This window comes from Calliopsis andreniformis, chromosome 2, assembly GCF_051401765.1.
Source record: "Calliopsis andreniformis isolate RMS-2024a chromosome 2, iyCalAndr_principal, whole genome shotgun sequence".
In the NCBI taxonomy this organism is placed as follows: Eukaryota; Metazoa; Arthropoda; class Insecta; order Hymenoptera; family Andrenidae; genus Calliopsis; species Calliopsis andreniformis.
The window spans coordinates 8,111,927-8,129,561 of NC_135063.1; the positions used below are offsets into that span (position 1 = coordinate 8,111,927).

Consider the following 17,635-nt stretch of genomic DNA (forward strand, 5'->3'; position numbering starts at 1 on the left):
ATAGTAAAATAATTTCATAATATTCAAGGTATAATAATTAAGTCTAAAGATCGATTTATTGTAAATACAAATTAAATACATATATAAAAACATACAGTTGTTTTCATAAAAGAAATACAATGATCATGCTGATATAGTGTATCTGTTATAATATTTATGATTCTGTTTTTATTAGTATTATAACACAGAAGTCTTTAAAGAGAATACTTTTGTAAACCTTGTAAATGTAAGATGGTCAATATCATACATTAAGATAATTAAGATCATACATTTTATGTATGTCTAAATTAATTCTATGTATTCGTAAGCATATTTTGAGAAATTGTCATAATATTACTATATTTTCAGAATATTTTTGCAACACTGGAATAATCAATTTCGTAATTAAATCATGAATTAATGTCAAATTCAATTTAATTAAAATTAATAACGAGATTTTAGTGTCGTAATTTACAAATTATAATCATTATATCCATAAATAACTTTTTCAAATCATTGCTTCTTCCTGCATCATTGGTTTAGTTTCATCTGGATAAGTCAAACCATACAAAGCTAAAAGCGCAGATTTTGCAGCGATTTTCTTGGCATCTTTCTTATTTTTCGCTGTAATATGATATATATAAATATTTGATAAAGTATTTATGAACATGTAAAATTAATTAGAAATTAGTATTTCTAGAAAAAATGTATTGTTACCTGTTCCTGTGTATTCAATACCATCAATATCTACAGCAAGAGTAAACATTGTGTTAGGTGGATTACCAACACGGTTTAATTCTACATATGTTAAGCCTGGTCTCATTTGATTCAATAACATTACAGGATGTATATTTGTAGCATTTGGTGGGAGTTCTTTTTGAACTGGAGTTTTCTGAACATTAGGGATCTCTCTTTTAATTCCTTTAACAGGTGATGGTAATCCTGGTCTTGGAACTGGAACTGATGTTCCTTGATTGTGCCATTCAAGGAAAAGTTTATACAATGCAAAACTAGCTAAAGAACTCCATGGAATTTCATCACTTTCGTCTGGAGTAGTATCCATTGGTGTTCCAGTTTCTTCTGGAGCTTCAGTATTAGATGACTCTATGGATTGATTTGCTTGTCCGTCTGTTTCAGCATCAATACGTGCTTTCATAGACGCTGATGTCATTTTTTCAAGTAATAGCGCTTTCAATGCATTCTCAGCAGCATTTTGTCGTGCAAGTGGTTTAGATAATCCTTGTCCAACATATGTTTTACCATCAAGCTATTTTGATTTAAATTATATTAGTAATTATTTAACAATACTTATGTCCTGTTAAAAAAATATATATAATATGTATTATATTAAATACCTCAGCATGCACAAGGTAAAGAGAATTTGGCATTCCTTGAGTTTCAGGAAATGTGAATTGCACTCCAGCTTTCATTTCATTTAATACCATAATTGCATTTTTTGGTTGTAAAGTTTTCCTTAAGCGTTGGTTTAACCGTAATCGCTTCAGTCTCTTATTTACTTTAACTAAATCCACAAATTTTGTTAAATTTATGGAACTACAGATTAATTTATCAATTTGATTTTATATTAAATCAGAAAGTAACTCTTTACAATGATTATTAAAAGTGCTGCAGCTCAACAGAAATTTTCTGGAGCACATAGCATTTGTTTTAATCTTCAAATTTGCGCAGTGAATTATCATCATTTTAATATTAATTATTAATAATACTATCACTCATAACTATTTCAAAAACCATTTTTCCCAATTTTGTAATAATTTGTTATAGTAATATTAGAAATTTGATACAAGAATATAATATACTTTTTAAAGGAATTTTTTTACTTAATTTTAAGAAAATACAATAATAAAAGAATATATAATTAATGAAATAAGAATACTTACATCCAGGTGCTTTGCGTCTCCACTTTGGTTGTGGTTCTTGCATTTCAACATCACCTTGGTCAGACATTTCTTTATCATTTTTTACTTCAGCAGTATTATTATTTGCTGGTGGTATAGGAGTAGAAGTAGCTATTATAGAAGGTGGTGGAATAGGGACTGGTGTTTGAGGAGATGGAACAGGATTATTCTGAACAGGTGGTGCAGATTGTGGTTGACTATGAGATGTTTGTTTCAAAATTGGCTTCAATCGTTGAGGTTGAGGTTGAGTTTGGGGTTGAGGCTGAGATTGTGGTTGTGATTGCGGTTGAGCTTGAGCTTGGGAAACAGGTTGAGATTGAAGTTGAGGTTGAACTTGGGGAGAATTCATAGCAGGTTGTTGAACTTGTTTAATTTGTTGTTGAGTTGGTGGTTGTTGCTGTGGTTGTTGTTGTTGTGGTTGTTGTTGTTGCTGCTGCTGCTGTTGTGGTTGTTGCTGTTGTTGAGGTTTCCCTTGTTGCATGGTCCTTGACATTTGTTGTTGCATTTGCTGTTGTTGCTGTTGTGGTTTAAATTGCGAATTTTGTGCATTTCCTTGCTTGTAATTGCCTTGCTGATTACCAGGTTGTGAGCCTTGATACCCTCCTTGTTGGTTGTACTGTAAAAACAGGGTGGGTCGCCGCTACACAAGGAACCTCTACGGTTGTGCTATCCCACCAAGGTCTAGCATCGTATATGCACTCAGAAGCAGTCTAATGCTACCCCCATAACTGATGCCAAGTTTTCCTTATAGCCAATATTTTTTTTACTTATAACTGAGCCGAGGTTATACATAGTTGAAAATATAAAAGAATATGTACAACAGTGCATAAAAAACAATTTAAAATTGAATTTGAAGATTATTTCCTATGTAACTTACATCAGATTTATATAGCTGTATATAATATTTGGAAAAAAGAAGAACATTTTTTATTATAGACAAAGTAAGAATCTAAAATAATAAGTTTTATTCTAGTTATCAAATTTTAAAAATATTATGAAAAATAAAATAAATTCCTATTTTATTGGGTATGCAGTGACTGGTCAGAATTATAAACATCATTGTAATTTTCATGTTTTAAACATCAGTTCAGTATGTTATCAAAAATATGGCCTATGGTAGGCTATGCTATGTGGGTAACTGACGAACTAGTCCCTGGCTGAATAGACCTCCTCGGTATTGTTGTATAGCTACTAGTTCCTGCATTGCAGGGGAGGGGAAAGTAGGGACCACTAATTAGTACATGCAAATGGATGAAACATTGGAAACAACAAATGGAATAACTACATAGTTTCATTATATGGAATAAGATATTGTTCAAAATCTTTTCCATTTCTTTTTTTCTTCTTTCTTTAATGTTAATATCATTAATAAGAAAACAAAAAAGAAAAAAAAATAGTCGCAATTAATTATTTTAAAGACAAATATTGAAAAGTCATTATTATTATAAAATCAGCAAAGAAATAATGAAAATTGAACTTTTACACCTACAAAGTGTATTTGTATAAATAAATAACTATAAAGTAACATCTTATGTTAAAGAAAACTTTAAAATGAAAATATTTTTATCATAGAAATGTTTAATTCTAGAGTGTTACATGCTTCCATAAACACTCTAATATGTGCAATTATATTGTATACCAAAAGAAATATGTAATTAGTTAATACCTTATTAAAATATATACATATGCTCATATATATGAAACACTTTGTAATAGGCTTCTGGTATACATACCAAATGATATTGTAATATAAGAATGAATCTTTAATATATTTTGGTATACGTACCAGAATATTACCAAAAAATGCTTCCACTATTTGCACTTGTATACTGGAATCTTTTCTGTATCTATATATGTATATTTATTGAACATATATTATATAATAAAAACACTAATATTTATGTAACAATTACATCTGATGTTACAAGAAACATTGCAAAGTATGCAGCAAGTAACAAATTTATAATTTATGAATTTGTTACTATTTGTTTAATAATACTTATAACTTCTTTGTTATATAATTGAGAAACTGAAATCTTTCTCATATATTACTGAGAAACAGTTTGTTCTGAAATACCTGGTCTATAAAATACTGAATAAATGAATATATTAGATTAAAATTCTATTAGTGTTTTATTAATGTTAGCAATGCATTTAAAACATATTGAAATGTTTATATATTACTGATGAATGAAAGTATTGTAATTGTTTTTTCATTAATAGATTTAACGCTCACACATTTTTTGGTACACAAGCTTATATACCTATATGAATTTGGACACATGTAAAATAATTTTGTATATTGGAATAAAGAAGCTACTATGTATTTAAATACTTTGTATCTAATTGCAACTACAAGAATTACTGATACAAAACTACAGTTGTTTCCCAATATGTGTCTAAATCACTGATAAAATATTATTGCATTAAAACTGTTGTTAGAACAAGGAAACTTACAGTGTTTTGACCTGGGTAGCCTACATTTGGATTATTTTGGTTTCTTGCTGAAAATATAAATAAAGAAATTATTAACATTAAATAGTAAATTAAATACACATGAAGAAGTTCATGTATCATAGGGTCAAAGACATTTAAGATAAATAAATTTATGTATTTGATAAGTATATTTTACGAAATAAATAAAAAAATGATTGCATATAAAAATTAAAGAAACTTATAAAATTATTCTAAAATATGGTATTCGCGATATATTTATGAAATTATTCTTTTTCTAGTTGGTATTTAATTTAATTGTGTCGAAATGATATCTATTTGAGGACGCCATTCTTCATAAGCCGGTATATATAATATTGATTATTTTTCTATGGGAGTTATGTACACATCCGTAAATATAAGACATATGTTTTTTTTATAAAATGTGACAAACTTTAAAATCCAACTTTCAATTTAAAGGCATTTAAAGTAACTTACCATTGGCATAGCCTTGATTTTGTCTACTTCTCGTATACATATTGATCGTTATCTTTTAGTTAAATCACTTTGGATAGAAATAACTTTAAAATATCAAAGCGCATACAGTACTCTTCTGTATTACACTTAACTTTAAAATATACAATGTTCTTGTTTTTACTAAACCACGGATACGACTTCAGTCTACTGTGTTCACAAAAATGAGAAGCGGATTAGCTAGCCGGATTACTTTCTCGTTACAAAGAAGAAGGAAATGACGTTGTTTATCGTTGTCGGAAGTGGAAGATCTACCATATTGGTCATCCAGCGCATGCTTTGTGTACGATTCATGGCCAAAACTCGAAATGTTACTACATAATTAAATTACAATTATCTTCTTTATAGTCTTTCAAAAAGAGGAATAATAATTATATCTTGTCATTCTAAAAACATACCAAAGGATTTTTACATTTTATAATTTCAGTTTTACTATTTATACATACTCTTTTGAAATGATTAAATTAAATTATAAAAGATATTATTATTAATTTATTATAGCTGAAATATTTTTTGCAACAAATAAATATTTGAAATAAATACAAACAATGATATAACACGATTTTAATCAAATGAATTCAAATAATTATACAGGATGTTCCAAAATATGTCGGCGTAACTTTTAGGATGAATTCAGTACAAAAATAACAAAAGTTTCATATGAGCGTATACCTGAATAAGATTTAGCTAATACTTGACTGTTTTGAACGGATAAGGTCTATGATACAACATTTAGAAGACTGTATTAAATTGAAGTCGAAAGTTAATCAACTGTATTAATGCAAAAATAGTTGAGATCACATGTTTTGAAACATCCTGTATAAAATAAATAATCAAGTATACAATTGTTCCTTTTGTATAGTTACTATAAATGCTATGTATTATTTAAAACAATAATTTATATCCGTACTGTCGCAAATATGATGTATAAACATTTGATCATCAGTAGTAAAAATTGATACAATGATAATAAAAATAAATAAAAAAAGATATCATTTCACAATTTACTACTTAAATATAGTTTATATAGGTCTATTTATAAGGCCCGAAATTCATAAAACTATAGGACTTTGAATGAAGGAATTTATATTAGTTGTTTGTTTATAGCAATAATCATAGCAACATATTTTACAGGATTTAATTATTTGCTATCTTAATAAAATTGCGTTACAATACAAGCTTAAAGTAATCCTTCCATTTCTTGCATAAACTGCATGTAAGCATCATCTTTAGTTTTAGGTTGAGTCGTTCGTAATGGTTGTGCTTCTGGTATTCTTTCTGTGAGCCTAGATAAAGTACTTGGTTTCTTCTTGTCGTCTCTCTTCACACGAAGAGAAGTAGGCAAGAATCTCGTCACATCAGCAGCCAAATTTCTAATTTGCGGTTTTGCTTCAATAGTTGTAGTACTTTTTCCATCTTTATCCTTCCTATTAATCAGCTGTGGTGCAGCAGAAAGAACATTGGGAGTTTTGGGTTGTGGTCCTGCTCCAGTCTGTGTTTGCATTTGAGGATTTCCTATATTTGTCATATTTGATAGATTTGGCATTTGCATCTGTGGAGGAGGCATTCTAGGCATACTTGGTGGACCAGGTCTCAACATTCTTGGCATCCCTGGTGGAGGGCCTAAATAGCGATTAAAGTTTTTGTAAAAGAGCAGATTTAATGATAAAGATGTTACTAACGTATATATTATATTATTCTTACCAGGAGGTAATCGAAGTCCAATACGAGGTGGTGGAGGAGGAGGCATTCTCAAATGTAATGGTGGGGGTGGTGGTCTATACATTAAAGGATGAGGTGGCATTCCCATAGGAGGCATTGTATGAGGTTGTGTATGTTGAGAATGAGAATGTGAAGATGTGTGTTGGTTGTGATTTGAAGAATGGTCAGATGCTCCTGGAGGCTCTAGCTCTTCCTCTTCTGTTTTATTATTACTAGATTTATTATTAGATTTTGTATTAGATTCATTTTCTGCCTCCAGTAAGGATAATCGATTATTTAAATCTTGAGCTCGCTCGGTTTCTCGCTTTTTATGTACAACTTCCATTTCCCGCATAAATTGATCTATATCTTGTCCTGCCATAGCCAACATTTTCTGTTGTAAAGTTGTTGGTTTTACTTTGGACATATCTCTTTCTTTTTCCTTTTCTTTATCCATGTCTTTTTCTTTATTATCTGATTCTTGCTTGTTTTCTTCTTTATCGTCTGCAAATCGAATCGTTCTCGATTTTGGTAGTGAGTCTTTAACCTGTGCAAAAATTACATTAGTAGAATTATTCATTAATAATTATTCATTAATATATATATAAAATAGTTGCAGGTACCAACCTTTTCAGATACATCTTCATCATCACTTGATAAATCTGGAGGAGGATATGGTGGTACACCAGGTGGTTCTTTATTAGGTGCTAATGTAGGTACTGATGGAGAGTTTGCATATGCACTTGTTTTTTTTAATATACTTGGTGGTATAGGTATATTCATGAGCGGATGGTGTTGTGGTATATAGTGGGGATGAGGAGGGTACATGTGCGATGGTGGTTGTGGCATATCAGGCAAAGGAATTTGCGAGGTTAATGAACCTGGAAAAATATTTTCTTATTTGAGATGAATGAAATATTATAAGCAACGTTATAAAAATTAAAATATACCTGAATACATTCTGGATACATCATTACCAGCAGATGGCAAAGGAATTTCATCAACTTGTACTTGCTGTGCATGTCTCACAGCTTCAAAATATGAAACTAAATCTATCCTTCTACGTTCATATTGTATCAATTGTTCTTTTAATTCAGCCCATTTCTCCTGATCATCTTTTGCCTATTAGCATAAAAAGAATAGTAAATTACATGTATAAGTAATATTGTAGAAAATATTAATTTTCTACATTGATTCAATCTTACCAATAATTTTTGAAAGAAATTTATTGTCAATATATTCAAAATACTTACATACATTTTTAATACACGATCTAAGGTTTCCTTTAGCTTTTTCCTTTTATCTTTCAATACTTTTTCATTAAGAGGTGGAGGCTGCATGACATTGTACTCTGAAAGTTAAATATACATTACATAATTTTAATAAGAATGATTAATCAATGAATAAAAAAAATAAATTTCATATTAACCCATTTGATCTATCTTCTCCATTTCTTCGATAATCTGGGCAGGGTCTTTTCCTTTTAAAACAGCTGCACGTACTAATTGTCTTTGTTTCTTATTTTTCTTTAATTCCTTTTTACGTGCTTCCTTACCTGTAATAAATATATTAATGAAAAATATTTATTCAAGATGTTTATTACTTGGTTATGTTATTTACTAACGTGCTTGATCAGTGGGATTCATATATTTCCCACTTTTCGTGGTGTTTATTGAACGTCGACCCATATTTTCTTTTTTAAATTAACACTATACTGCTTAAGATATATATTTTATACTCTACTTTCAGAAATTTTATGTCAAACCAATCATTATTTACATTTCTCGTTACTATAAATTGGCCATTGATTCGTAGAACCTAGTATAGCCTGTGCTGCCAGACCACTTGGTCTTAAACTGTGTGACTATTTGAGTTGAGCCATTTTTAAGAATAATCTATGTGCACCACCTAAGTGGAGTTAGTGATACTAAGTTTTAGCTCCAGTTTGCAACAGTAATCCTAAGTTGTTGATTGGATAAGAATTAAAGTGAGCAACGAATAGAATTTTATAGACATTTTTATTGTGAATATCAGCTTTATGTATACAAAATACATATGATTTATGCGAAGACGGAACATGAAATGCAAAACTAAAAAGCCGGTGCATCAATAACTTTGTGTATTGTTTGAAAGTAAGTTTATATTTTCTCATTAATTACGTGAGCGATTTCTTTCTAATTTTATATTAGAAATGTGTTTATAATAACATATGATAGAATTGTATGAATTATTAGTTTATATATTTTAAAATACACAATTTTGAAAGTTACAGAATACATGAATTTTAGATAGTGTTTTAAAATTTTTGTTTCAGGTATATATAACTGTTTCCAAACAATGTCTCATATTAATGCACATGATATATACAAGAAACCACGTACGAAAGATATTAAAATACAGGAAGATGTTACATTCTTCCAAATGGGATTTTCTCAAAAGATATTGGATGGATTATCTATTTGTGGTTTTCAAAAACCTTCTCCTATACAGTTGAAAGCTATTCCATTAGGACGATGTGGATTTGGTATGTGAGACTATTTCTTTTTCAATATAATTTTATTCATGTAAACTAATATATTTATACATTAATTACAGATTTAATAATGCGTGCCAAGTCAGGAACAGGTAAAACTTTGGTGTTTTGTGTAATAGCCCTTGAAATGATTGATGTACAGGTAGCATCTACACAAGTATTAATATTAGCACCTACTAGAGAAATTGCTGTACAAATTTCACAGGTTTGTTCATCTTTAGGCTGTGAAGTAAAAGGTAAATTATTTATAGTTATTTGATGAAATTCTTTTCTTTTCAGACAGCTAAAATTATTTTATTATTTCAGACTTAAAAATTGAGGTATTCATAGGTGGGACGGCTATAGAAGCCGATAAAAAGAAAGCAAATGGTTGTCACGTAGCTGTTGGAGCACCAGGTCGAATTAAACATTTAATCGATAAAGGATTTTTGAAAGTTGATAATGTCAGATTATTTGTACTTGATGAAGCAGACAAATTGATGGAAACTAGTTTTCAGAAAGACATTAAGTTAGTATAATAATAGTATTATACAAAGCTTTTTGGAAGTAATGGTCAAGATATAAATGACTAATTTTAATAGAGTATTAAATAAAGTATTAAAGATATTTTAAAATTTTCAGTTACATCTTTTCAAAACTGCCATTAAGTAAACAAGTTATAGCATCCAGTGCAACTTATCCAGGAGATTTGGAAGCTTTTTTACAAACGTACATGTGTTCTCCAGTTTTGACATCACCAGATAATGATGGCCCAATACTTATTGGACTTCGACAGTTCGTAGCAGTTGTCCCTTTTCATCCAAATACTATGAAACAGGTTTGATTTGTATTTCATATATTATGTAAATGTCTGTACATTTAAATTTTTACATTATACATTTTTTATGTATATTTGATATTTTAGGTCCAAATAAAAGTAGACGAATTAATAAAAATATTTAATAAGGTTCCATTCAAACAAAGCTTGGTCTTTTCCAATTATCAGACAAGGTAAATATATATATTTATATTTTTGCCAAACATGACATTTATATTTAAAATAATTTCTTCTAATTTTAGGGCTCAATCAGTGTGTAACAAAGTTAATTCTATGGGATTCACAGCAACTTATATTGCTGGCAATCAAGACATGACAAAAAGACTCGAAGCTATTAATAAATTAAAATCCTTTAAATGTAGAATAATGTTAACAACTGATTTAACTGCAAGAGGTATAGATGCAGATAACGTAAATCTAGTTATAAATCTCGATATACCAACAGATGCAGCTACATATTTACACAGAATAGGAAGAGCAGGTCGTTATGGATCTTATGGTATTTCTATAACAATAATTGCGGAAAATGAGCTTGAAACATTTAAACAGCTATTATTTTCTGTTGGTGGTTTAAGCTTTTATGTATTGAAAGTTCCATTAGATTATTCAAATGATATTTGGTCTACCCCTAGTACAAACTTTGAAAAAATTTACGCAAAATCTTCTGATCCTGTAAATGAAAACCAATCTGAAATTGATACAATTATTAAAGACATTAATAACTCTGCTGTAACAGATTCCAACATAAAAACAGGAAATAAAAATGTAGAAAATAATGAAGCATTTGATATGGTAAATAAAAAAAGTATAAATAATACACAATCACTGAATGTAGAAGAACTCGAAGGTTGTACAGTAAAAAATGTCAATATCTTTTGTAAAGATTTTTCAAAATTAAAAAATTTATTCAATTTAAATAGCAAAATAGAAATTAGGTCTTTATTTGAAAAAAGTTCTGATACAACAAATGAACCACAATGCCTTGAAGAAATTAAAAAGAAAGCAATAGTTACAGACTCATATGATTCATCTAAACCAAAAGTGATACATACATTTATACTAGATTACTTGTCTGCTAATCCTTCCAATTGGGAAAAAACTAATAAAAATGTCGTGTTTGAGGTTGATTTATCAAATGTCCAACAAGATAATTTATCTGATTATAGTATTGAAAATATCGAATATGTGAATTACAATTCCTATAACAAAAATTCAGAAGAGTCAACAGGATCTAAGTGTACAAATGGTGATTCACATTCTGAAAATGCTATATCTGCAGATGCAGGATTAACACAGGATAATCAACATACAGGAGATAATGCCAGTGCAACTAGTAACTCAGAAATGGATTCAACTATAATGCATGATTGTACAGATGCATCTATTTTAGAAGAGTTGAATCGATGTCTTTCCGAATATACAACAAATGTTGGTGAATATGAAAACAGTTTACCCTCAAATGATGAGGAAATATTATTAAAACAAGCGTCTGCTTGGAAGAAGAAACTTAATTTCGAAATTAAGTTATTAGATGATACATTAGAAATTATGAAGAAGTCATTTCAAAAATTGATATATCAAAACCATATTGATAAATTAAAAACATTCTACAAAATACAAAAACAAGCTCTTATGTGCATTTTTCCAGAAGTACGGAATGATGATGAAATAAACGATACTTACACCTATATTGGATGTACAATAAATGAAAATTTCATAGATATGTATAAGGAAATAGAAGATTTTAAAAGTTCTCACCGAAAATCTAAATCAAAATTTGATATGTACTTTCCATATCCTATTAAAGAAGATTCATACATGCCAAATCTTATGATATCAGACTTAGATAATGAAAGTTATTGCAATGCATTACAATATTTAAAGTCAAATCCTTATCCTAGAGAAAAGCTGTTACAAATGATCAATTTCACGGCGTTTATTAATGAAACTAAAAAGCTTAACATTCTAAAAAAATTAGAAGATCAAGAAGGAATGTCATTTGATGAATTATTGTCAATGATAAAAACTGAATTATTAGACAATGAGTCAGATGAAAATAAATCTACAGAATACAATAATGATTTATCACAAGTTATTAAAGACACTCAAATTGAAAGTATTGAGGCTGCTGATATTCATAACATGCAGGATACAATTGAAAAAGAAAACGTAACAGATGACGACAAATTGGAAAAAAGTAATAAATATAGTTCTTCTAATGATTCTAATATCTCAGTGTCAACAGAGCCTATTAAGAATGATCGTATAAGCAACCAAGGACACGTGTGTTATGAAAAACATAATTCACACAGAAACATGTCAAGTACTTTATCCAGTGAGAGTGATAATTTTAATGATTGTAAGTTTAATGAAAACAGACATGTCAAAATTAAAACTCATAGACAGAGAAGGAATAAAACGCAAAGACATAATAATACGTCTGTTAAAGGAAGAGAAAAAGCTTCACATAAATTTACAACAGTTTATACAAATAACATTCCCTATAATCATGCTGCTGTATCATACGATAATACTAATGTACTTCAAAGGCAGTGTAAATCAGAAATTCAATCAAATACATTATTAGATCCTATAACAAACTATTCCAACACATTATCTTTAAAAACAAAATCGAACTCATATAAAAATTATAGACATAATTTACAGGAGTCATACAGAAATAACGAATCTCAAACTTCTGATTCTCTTTCTGAACATTATAAAGGTAAAAAGCAAATTTTCCGGGAATCTACTTTCACAGTTTCGAAGTCTAATACTTCGCAAAGATCCCTAAATAATAAAGGGATATCAGATTCAATCAAACCTTTTAGTACCGATTATTTGCGACAATGCAAACAGAGAAAACAGCCTGAATGCACACATTCTCATACTACTTCTAAATATGTACATAATGTTCCTTTTATACCCCAAGTGGAAAACTCAGCGCATTATCTTCCGAATGCTAATACGAATAATTTTCATAATTCTCGATTTAAAAATGTTAATAAAAGTGAAATGGAAATTGAGCAATTTTTAACATCGTTAAGAGCTGAAACTGATCGCTTACATTTAGAACTCTATATGTCGCAAATGCTTCATGGTTGAACAAAAAATGATTGAAGTTGGTACTATTGGTACACGTTTAAAATTTAGAACATGTTTATACGAACTGTACAGCATTAAGTGGTTCTGAATTTAATTTTTATACGATACATTTGTGATTAATCGATGGAGAATCGTGAATGACATAATATAAGGTAATATATCTTCATAAATGATGTAAATTGTATAAATACGAATTTCATGCGTAACAGTAAATATTCGTTAACCAATTATGTATGGTTGTGTTCGCGTTAGTAATTGATACTGTTAATTTTAAGCCAGATTGTGAAGAATTCTGTACAGACATAATTAAGTACGCATACAAATAGTATATTTAAAATAAAACTAATTTCTTACGATGTACTTTATACGCGGCAAAAAGTTATGTTACTTTGTAATAAAAAGCTTTACAGAACAAGTTGCATAAAACCATTTTTAGCATCGTACGTATATTAAAATTTGTATGTATTGATCCTAACTTCTTCAAATACAGATAAAAAAATAAATTTAAAAATTCAAGTAATAGTTTTCGCATAATCATAATGTAGTAATCGTAAAGTACTAGTGGTATAAAAATTGTACTATACTCGAAATAGTTAAGACGTAGTAAGGCATTTATATATACATAAAGAGATTCTGTTTTTATGTTTTTCTTTATTACGCAAAGAAAAGTGGTATCAGGTAATTGCTTTTTATTTCGATTCAGAATATTGAGTAAAATCGTTTCTTTATTGCCTGCAATAAACTACGACAAACTTGTCACTCAGTAACATTGTATCGAGCTGTGATTTGTTTAACATTCGCGCTACATCGAGATAGCAAATGATTTGATTTATTTGAACGTCATGCCGGCTGCGAGTTAAGGGGATCAGGTTTCTATGGCGTTTCTTTGAGGGGAGCGAGACGAAAAAAAAGCCACCTTACGAAACTCGTCTCGTGAGAATTTGGGGTACGCGTTCGTTGTGTCCGTCCTTTATTCGCAAAATAATCGTTTGAGCAGCCCGCCTAGTATACTTCAGTCGGTCACCACGTGCTTTCGCGTGAAGGAGTCTTAATCGTTGTTCGCGAGTCTCGTGTCGTGTTAATTAGTGATATCTATCGATCTTATTTTCCCGTGAATTGCGTTCGTTCGTGATTGTGCGTTTCGGTGCGCGGCGCGAAGAACATGTCGTTCCCCAGGAAATATTTCAAGAGGGTCCCGATTTACGTGGCCGAGGGGCACGACGAGGTGAGCTCTCGCGAATGATCGGCGTCCTCCTAGTTTGTTTACATCGTAACTCGCTTCGCTCGAAGCTTCCGCCTTAATACGCTAGGGGCGCTGAGAGCGCTGCGACCACCGATGACGTCACGGTCACGTGACCAGAAGCGTTGAAATTGGAATCGCGGGCGCATCGAGTTTAAGCGCTTTCAATATTTTGAAAGTTACTGCTAATTATCTCTGTTTTATTAGGTTCTACCGTTTATTTATCGTTGCGTTGGGTCCAAGCATCTTCCGTTTGAAGGAAATACGTTTATACATTTGGATTCTCATCCAGATATGCTTATACCAAAATCGATGCCTGCGAATACAGTATGGGACAAAAATCAGCTATTCAGGTAATTATGTTTTGGTAATCATGCAATTTTATTGGAGAGATTTTATTGGATTATGGATATACAAGCAGTTGAGATGTGTGTCATTTCGTTATTTGTATGTATGTACATATATATTGCTTTCGACTAATGGTACCTGGTACCAATGGTCCGCCATTTTGATAGCAAAAAAGAGATGGTTAAAAATGCTGGTTAATCAATAGTCAAGTACAGTGGTTAGTGGTATTTCAGATGATGTACATACATACATATATATTAAACGATCTAATACATTAAAAACAAATATGGTAATGATGAATACTATGGCATCAGCTAATTAATATCACATATTAATTTCATTATTGTGTAATAGTTAATAAATAATGAGTAATGCGAAATAAGGAGACACTAATTTATATACACACGTATATCACATTATTCAGTTTATAAGAAACAAGTCATTTGTTTCGTTTTTTGAATTATAGAAATGTAATACTAGTAATTTGCAATTATTATTAGTAATTTTTAACTATTTTTATCATAAAGCTTAGTAAACATGTGATTTAATGGCTTTTAAATATTTTCTGAAAGAATATTATTGTTAAAATGCTAAATTACGTATGATTTTCCACAGTGAAATTAGCATCGAGAATTGGATTTTACCTGCCGCGTATGCTGGGCACTTTAAACACCTGATCTGGGTGAAACCACCTTGGGCGAATCAGATGGCGGATGGCATGACAACCTTCTTCATCGGCAAGCACAAGGACAGCGGATTAATAAGGTAAGTCCATAACGCATTATTTTATTTTCATCGTACGTCAAGCTGGACATGTAGCTGTCCAGATATATTTACTTAAATATTCACAAAGTAATTATGGTTGTTAACAACCATCGCGATGCATTTGTGAATAAGTAAGTGTTGACAATGTATATGAATTGATCATTGTAACATTATCACCTGTAGATTTTGGTAGTCATAAAAAATTATTTAATTAATGTTATATCATCAATACTTAACTATTGGAGCAATGATAGTTTTTGGAGCACTTAGAAAAATATATGTAACATTTTTGTTTCTCTAGAAAAGTCTCTAGAACAATGTGTCCAATTTATTGTAATATTTAGTTTTACAAGATATTTTTTAGGGTATTTTTAGTAATATACATGTAAACTAAAAATAGAGTATTTTTAAAATTAGAAGTAAAATTATCAGAGTGTGGGTAAAAGAGACATGCCGTTTATTAAAAATTAAATTAATTATTAAAATGTTTTAGCTGGTTCATTTCTAAATAGTTAATATTTAATAGTTCATAGTTACTCTGTCTACTTACTCTAAAACGGCTATCATTGCTTCAGTAACTGATAAATAGGAAAGAAGATTTATGAGGATCCTTGACGAATCATAAATCATGCTTTCGAAAGGAAACCCATACATCTTTAATTATAACGTGCTCATAGAATTCTCGATTCGTAAATTATACGAGCAGTTATAAACCATGCGTTGGTAAGAAGGCTTTCGCGATTTTTCATTCGCGAAAAGGGCAACGCAGTTAATCGTCTACTCCCGCGAGTAGCCGATTAGCATACACGAACACGCCACTTCGTGTACATTTAGGATAACCGTGGCATAATGTTACATGTGTCCTCTGATACCGAGACAAGCATCAGGAAATTGTCGACAGGTGGTACCAACTTCGGTAGTACCTGGGGCATTGCATCTTACTTTGGTAGTAGCGTGATCTCAATTTATGCGACAACACTCGTTCAGTATAAAACAATGTGATTAATTGAATCATCAGCATTAACAATACGTTAGTGTGCACAGTGGATTGTCGTTAAACATTAAAATGCAAACTAGCACCCAAGGGTTTTAATACGATAGGTCCCTTGTTTATCATGAAATAGTGTTCAAGGAAAGAAAGGACACTTTTGGATATTTTCTTGTACATATAAAAAAATGTTTATTATTTTATGTGGTTAATTGAGAAAGAAATATGTTTTTATATTGTGTTATGAAATATGTTTCATGTTGTTTTTTTTCAGTATGTACTAAAATATTTTTTATATTTAATTTTCTTATATCTTTACAGTGTAAAAGTGTTTAACTAGTAGAAAAAAGGCAAGTTGAACTCCGTACACATGAGTACCCATTGGTCTCAGACTATTTATTTATTATTAATCCTTTTTACACAACTCGTCTTACTTCTATTATTACTTCCATTAAAGTGAAATAGTTTTTATCTTTCATCAACAAAAGACATAGCATCAAAAGTTAACATTCCTAACTGCCTATAACTCTATTTCATTCTTAACTAATACTCAATCGGGAGATAGTCTACGAGCTCTCCCCCTTCCTTAGAAGATGCATAGCGTATCCCAAATCTGTCCTTCGCAAAATCCGATATCGGTCCATTTCTCCCCTCAAGGATTTCCAGAGTCACATGTTTCTTCGTGCCTCTATGAATCCTCTGTTGAATGAGGACAGACAGAATTTGGCTCCTCTGTCGAACACCACGGACACCCTGGATATCAGTTTTCACGATTGGACGATGGTACACGCGTGCAGCGATGAAAAGTTGTCACAGTCGGTTAATCTGTTGGGAAGGGGTAGGACTCGGTCGACAAGATGAGGGTGCGCGTGAGGGGCAAGAGGAGGAAGGGATGGGGTAAAGAAGGGTAAAAGGAAAAAGGCGGGTAAAGTAGCAAAGGGAAGCCGACACGGTGCATCGCGGCGATATCTGCCAAGAAACTGGTGGCCGTGATGTAGCGCTCCGCCGGGACTTGAGTTATGTTTCTCGAATTACCGTGGATATATGTCCGTGCACCGTGAGTGAAGCACGCGAATTATGCCGTTGTCGAGACTCCTCTTCTCTCTGTATCTCGCGACGTTACCGCTAATTCTTTATCCAAGGGATCTTTCGATCGTATCAGTTGCTTAGGATTCTAGATTCAAAACCACGGTACGGATGCAAGATAGATCTATCATTTGAAGTCTCGCGAATTCCCTCGAGCTGGCGGTTTCGAGTGGAATGAGATTGTAAG

The 17,635-nt window shown here is 30.9% G+C and overlaps 4 protein-coding genes across 5 annotated transcripts; 2 read left to right on the forward strand and 2 right to left on the reverse strand.

Moving 5' to 3' along the window:
- Window positions 1–37: 37 nt before the first annotated feature.
- LOC143186794 (uncharacterized) lies at window positions 38–5,081 on the reverse strand. Of its 2 annotated transcripts, none has more exons than XM_076390574.1 (6): window positions 4,830–5,081; window positions 4,356–4,402; window positions 1,881–2,514; window positions 1,335–1,501; window positions 697–1,246; window positions 38–603 (listed from the first exon to the last, which is right to left on the reverse strand). In XM_076390574.1, the coding sequence occupies exons 1-6, from the start codon at window positions 4,867–4,869 to the stop codon at window positions 488–490; spliced, it is 1,554 nt and encodes a 517-aa protein (XP_076246689.1). In that variant the 5' UTR covers window positions 4,870–5,081; the 3' UTR covers window positions 38–487. The 2 variants fall into 2 exon arrangements, with proteins under 2 accessions (XP_076246689.1, XP_076246696.1); XM_076390581.1 differs by having other exon boundaries at window positions 1,881–3,096; window positions 4,830–5,080.
- An 853-nt stretch (window positions 5,082–5,934) lies between these two features.
- On the reverse strand, window positions 5,935–8,357 carry LOC143186787 (uncharacterized). Its single transcript, XM_076390563.1, has 7 exons — window positions 8,191–8,357; window positions 7,996–8,121; window positions 7,820–7,917; window positions 7,517–7,688; window positions 7,194–7,447; window positions 6,570–7,113; window positions 5,935–6,488 (listed from the first exon to the last, which is right to left on the reverse strand). The coding sequence occupies exons 1-7, from the start codon at window positions 8,252–8,254 to the stop codon at window positions 6,046–6,048; spliced, it is 1,701 nt and encodes a 566-aa protein (XP_076246678.1). The 5' UTR covers window positions 8,255–8,357; the 3' UTR covers window positions 5,935–6,045.
- A 546-nt stretch (window positions 8,358–8,903) lies between these two features.
- LOC143186030 (uncharacterized) lies at window positions 8,904–13,456 on the forward strand. Its single transcript, XM_076389397.1, has 6 exons — window positions 8,904–9,090; window positions 9,162–9,335; window positions 9,406–9,607; window positions 9,721–9,916; window positions 10,004–10,089; window positions 10,159–13,456. Exons 1-6 carry the CDS (start codon window positions 8,904–8,906, stop codon window positions 13,019–13,021), a joined length of 3,708 nt encoding a protein of 1,235 aa, XP_076245512.1. The 3' UTR covers window positions 13,022–13,456.
- A 442-nt stretch (window positions 13,457–13,898) lies between these two features.
- LOC143188454 (UPF0489 protein C5orf22 homolog) lies at window positions 13,899–15,378 on the forward strand. The gene is made up of 3 exons (XM_076392721.1): window positions 13,899–14,246; window positions 14,469–14,614; window positions 15,225–15,378. The coding sequence occupies exons 1-3, from the start codon at window positions 14,184–14,186 to the stop codon at window positions 15,376–15,378; spliced, it is 363 nt and encodes a 120-aa protein (XP_076248836.1). The 5' UTR covers window positions 13,899–14,183.
- Window positions 15,379–17,635: the final 2,257 nt, after the last annotated feature.